Source organism: Urtica dioica, chromosome 10, assembly GCF_054948205.1.
Source record: "Urtica dioica subsp. dioica isolate 48M chromosome 10, U.dioica_male_clone48M_v1_H2, whole genome shotgun sequence".
Classification (NCBI taxonomy): Eukaryota; Viridiplantae; Streptophyta; class Magnoliopsida; order Rosales; family Urticaceae; genus Urtica; species Urtica dioica.
In genome coordinates this window covers 16,664,981-16,669,119 of record NC_142765.1, presented here as the reverse complement: position 1 = coordinate 16,669,119, position 4,139 = coordinate 16,664,981, and the positions used below count along the sequence as shown (strand labels likewise).

General features: G+C 47.2%; 1 protein-coding gene across 1 annotated transcript; it reads left to right on the top strand.

Annotated features, from left to right (window-relative positions):
- Positions 1–231: 231 nt before the first annotated feature.
- On the top strand, positions 232–2,263 carry LOC149383583 (Tetratricopeptide repeat (TPR)-like superfamily protein). Its single transcript, XM_089629429.1, has one exon. The coding sequence runs from the start codon at positions 343–345 to the stop codon at positions 1,999–2,001; it is 1,659 nt and encodes a 552-aa protein (XP_089485555.1). The 5' UTR covers positions 232–342; the 3' UTR covers positions 2,002–2,263.
- Positions 2,264–4,139: the final 1,876 nt, after the last annotated feature.

Below are 4,139 nucleotides of genomic sequence, written 5' to 3'. Positions count from 1 at the left end.
TAATTCACCGGGCCCACCATTTTTAATCCTTCCAATTTTGGGAGAAAATAAGAGTAAAGAAGAAAAATGTTATGTTTTTTTTTACAAATATATCATCAAAACAATCCATCCATCTGTCATTTTATCTTTTCTACCAAATATAAATAAGAAATTATGTAATCATTTTCTTTCTTTTCCACGGTAAAACAATCCATTCCTCTATTCCTACCGAACAAACAAGGCCTTATAAAAGTCTAAACGCACGTAATACTGAAAAAAGTTTACAGGAACGATTTAAACTTTACCTAAAACCCTCCCTCTCTGTGACCACCGTCTCTTCTTCCCGACCCCGCCCGAGCCGCCATGTCGATCTGGAGGTCGGTTAGGGTTGCCAAAGCCTTACTCTCCTCGACCCCCTCTCTACGCTCTTCCCAAACCCTAATTCATCGCACCCTTCCCTCAACTCACCTCTTTCCTACCCTAAACCCTAGCCCCAGATTATTTTCCCAAGCCTTCGATTCCGATTCGAAATTCCCCGATTCGCCGGAGATCGCCGGACATTCCGGCGGCGACCTGAAAGACGGATTCGCCCCCGCCGGGTCCGTGGAGGAGGAACATCAAAATCTCGAGCTCGGAGACGCCGGAAATGCTCAGCCGGAGGAGGAACTCGTCGCCGACGACGACGAGGAGCGATTCCAGGAGTTTCTGTCGATTCTCAAGACCAACGTCGGGAGAGATTCGCTGAGACCGAGCCTCGACGGCTTGGATTCGACTCCGGACGAGGAGCTCTTGGTGAGAGTCGTCGAAACCCCCGAACTCTCCGTCGAGAATTTGATCGGATTCGTGAGCTGGGCTCTGAGGAGCGACGAGGGAGAGCCAAAGCTCAGAGCGACTCGGCGGATCGTCGATTCGCTCGTCAAGGCCGCGTCTTCAAGCGGCGATCTCCGCAAGAACGTCACGACCTCGCTGTGGGACTTGGCCAAGGAGATAGGCGAGACCGAAAGCTCGGCTTTGAACTCGGAGACTCTGAACGAGTTGATCGCGGTTTTCTCGAAGTCCGGCGAGGGAAAGATCGCCATGGAGGTTTTCGAAAAGTTCGGAGACTTTGGGCTTGTCCCGACCACGGAGAGTTACTACTCCACGTTCGAGGCGCTCTGCAAGTGCTCGATGTACGACCGAGCCTGGTCGGTCTGCGAGAAGATGATCGAGGCCGAGAAAATGCCCAACGACGAAGAGAGACTCAAGAACATTGTGAACCGGTTATGCAAAGGAAAGAGGGCTAAAGACGCGTACTTTATCTACACGCTGGCAAAGGAGACGACGAACAATCAGTCGCTACTACGAGACTCGCTCGATCTTCTGATCACGTCTCTCAGCCGCGACAACGACACCGTGAGATCGGCCGCGGAGCTTCTGGACGGGTTGGACGCCACGGCCAAGCAATTCTCGGCGGTGATCAAAGGGCTGTGCCGGGCGAGGCTCGCGGGGGAGGCCCGGAAGCTGCTCGACAAAATGACCGACCCGACGAGCGCGGTTTTCAATGCGGTCATCCATGGGCTCTCGAAATCCGGGGCGATGTCCGAGGCGGCCGAGACGATGGAGGTCATGAAAAGTCGTGGACTGAAACCCGACGTTCGAACGTACACGATCCTCATCGACGGGTACGCGGATTCGGGTCGGATGGGAGAGGCGTGTGAGGTTTTAGCCGAGGCGAAGAGCATGCACTCGAAGCTCGTCCCGGTCACGTTCCGGTCCCTCATCCGAGGATACTGCCGTCTCGGGGCCCACGACAAGGCTTTGGCTCTGCTCGTCGATATGGAGAGCCATGGGGTCCGACCCGACGCAGAGCAGTACGATGGGCTAGTTCGGTCCTTGTGCCTCAAGGCTCTCGATTGGGTCAACGCCGAGAAGCTCTTGGAGGAGATGGGAGAGAAGGGGTTGAGAACGAAACTGGCCACGAGGGCTTTGGTTAGGGCGGTCAAGGAAATGTTGGACGCTGAAACTCGAGGCCTGACTTGTTGAGATTAGGAGCCATTGATTTTGTTTTTTTATTTTTATTTTGTTTGTTTCCTATACATCTTTTTCCCCAGGATGGAATGATAAGATATTCAAATTTCCTTTTAGCTTGGATCAGCAATGCCATCGGTTTGTGCCGAAAAAGTATTTCGTGTATGAGTTCCGAGTTCTTCGAGTTCGTAGCTTGAATCTTGCTTTGTGTTATCAAGTTTTTTTTTCTTTTGTGTTACTTGGTCAAACAAATAAATAAACTTTCATTCCAGATTAATTCATGGTTGTGTAGTTTGGAGTAGCTTTGCTTTGCTTCACTCTTAATTCTAGGGGCATAAGACAAGGCTTTTGAAAGTTTATGTTCTCTGCATATCTGTGACTGTGAGTACTTACTATTATCATGGTATCGTTTGGCTAATATAATTATGAATCCACACTAAACACGTCTGTTATAGTATATTTTAATTTCATATGTCATGTACATCGTTTCTTTTGCTCTGTTTAAGTCAAACTTTGTGTATATGGCCTTGAATCGGTTGTTGGAATGTGTTAATAAATTTTATTTATTATTATCATGTGGATGGCTGATTTGTGGCAACAAGTTGAGTGGGTTCCACTCATCGGAATTGAATAATTCCAAGTGATACGGATTCCTCGTAACGAGGGCTATAAAATCGAATATTTGTTTGCCAAAATCGGACCTAAGATGAATGAGAAATTGATGCTCAAAGTAGGCTAAAGAAACACAATTGTTGTTGTGTTGTGGAAGTGAAAACCCAAGAGTCCCACATTGGTTGGGGATGTGTGTTGTGGTAGTGTTTATATACTATCCTCTCTCTTTAATGGTCAAGCAAGTGCAAGAGAGGAGAGTGTGGGTGGGTTATCTCTTAACCCCTCGCGCGCGCACACACACACACGCGCGCCGAGCCGGGCCGGGCTCGGGTTTCGGGAATTGTCTCGGTCTCGGGCTTTCTTTTTACTACAAATTTCACTTCTTAATGTTTTAATTCCTCATGTTGCGCGTTATGGTTGGGAATTAAACATGAAACCGTGCGTTATGGCCATGCATCAATGCGCCATGAAGGAGGATTAACGTTGTGCGATAATGACCTCATTAGGAGTGAGACGTTGGCATGTAACCGCGTGTTAATAGCCTCATTAGGGGCATTAAACTCCTTTAAGGCTGGGCGTTTTGCTGGGTGGTTCAAATTCGGATGCCTTGGCCTATATAAAGGGTCCGAAGCTCTCATTCAGGAGACTTGAAAATTCCAGAAATTCCCCACTGTTCCCGATCCTCTCTTGCTCCCAGAAAATTTTCTTTGTCTTGGTGATAGTATTCTCGCAGGTTCTAGTTCGCCGAGAGAGTCAAGTGGTTGGTGAGGAAATAACTCTTGAGGATATTGAGGAAATAACTCAAGATAATGATGAAGAATCCGAAGAAGAGATAGAGTCTGGGGGACTTAGACGAAGTAAGCGAGCAAGGGTCGAAAAATCATTTGGTTCTGATTATTTCACCTATATGTTGGAGGGTCCACCTCTAAATTATAAAGAGGCTGTGAATTCTGTTGAGGGTCACTTATGGAAAGAAGCCATAAGAAGTGAAATAGACTCAATCATGCAAAACCACACTTGGGAGTTGGTTGACCTTCCTCCTGGAAGTAAAACACTTGGATCTAGGTGGATCTTTACGAGGAAGATGAAAGTCGATGGCTCAATTGATAAATACAAAGCATGTAACCGCGTGTTAATAGCCTCATTAGGGGCATTAAACTCCTTTAAGGCTGGGCGTTTTGCTGGGTGGTTCAAATTCGGATGCCTTGGCCTATATAAAGGGTCCGAAGCTCTCATTCAGGAGACTTGAAAATTCCAGAAATTCCCCACTGTTCCCGATCCTCTCTTGCTCCCAGAAAATTTTCTTTGTCTTGGTGATAGTATTCTCGCAGGTTCTAGTTCGCCGAGAGAGTCAAGTGGTTGGTGAGGAAATAACTCTTGAGGATATTGAGGAAATAACTCAAGATAATGATGAAGAATCCGAAGAAGAGATAGAGTCTGGGGGACTTAGACGAAGTAAGCGAGCAAGGGTCGAAAAATCATTTGGTTCTGATTATTTCACCTATATGTTGGAGGGTCCACCTCTAAATTATAAAGAGGCT

Coding starts and splice junctions, on each gene's coding strand:
- LOC149383583 (XM_089629429.1), top strand. CDS start 343: ATGTCGATCTGGAGGTCGGTTAGGGTTGCCAAAGCCTTACTCTCCTCG.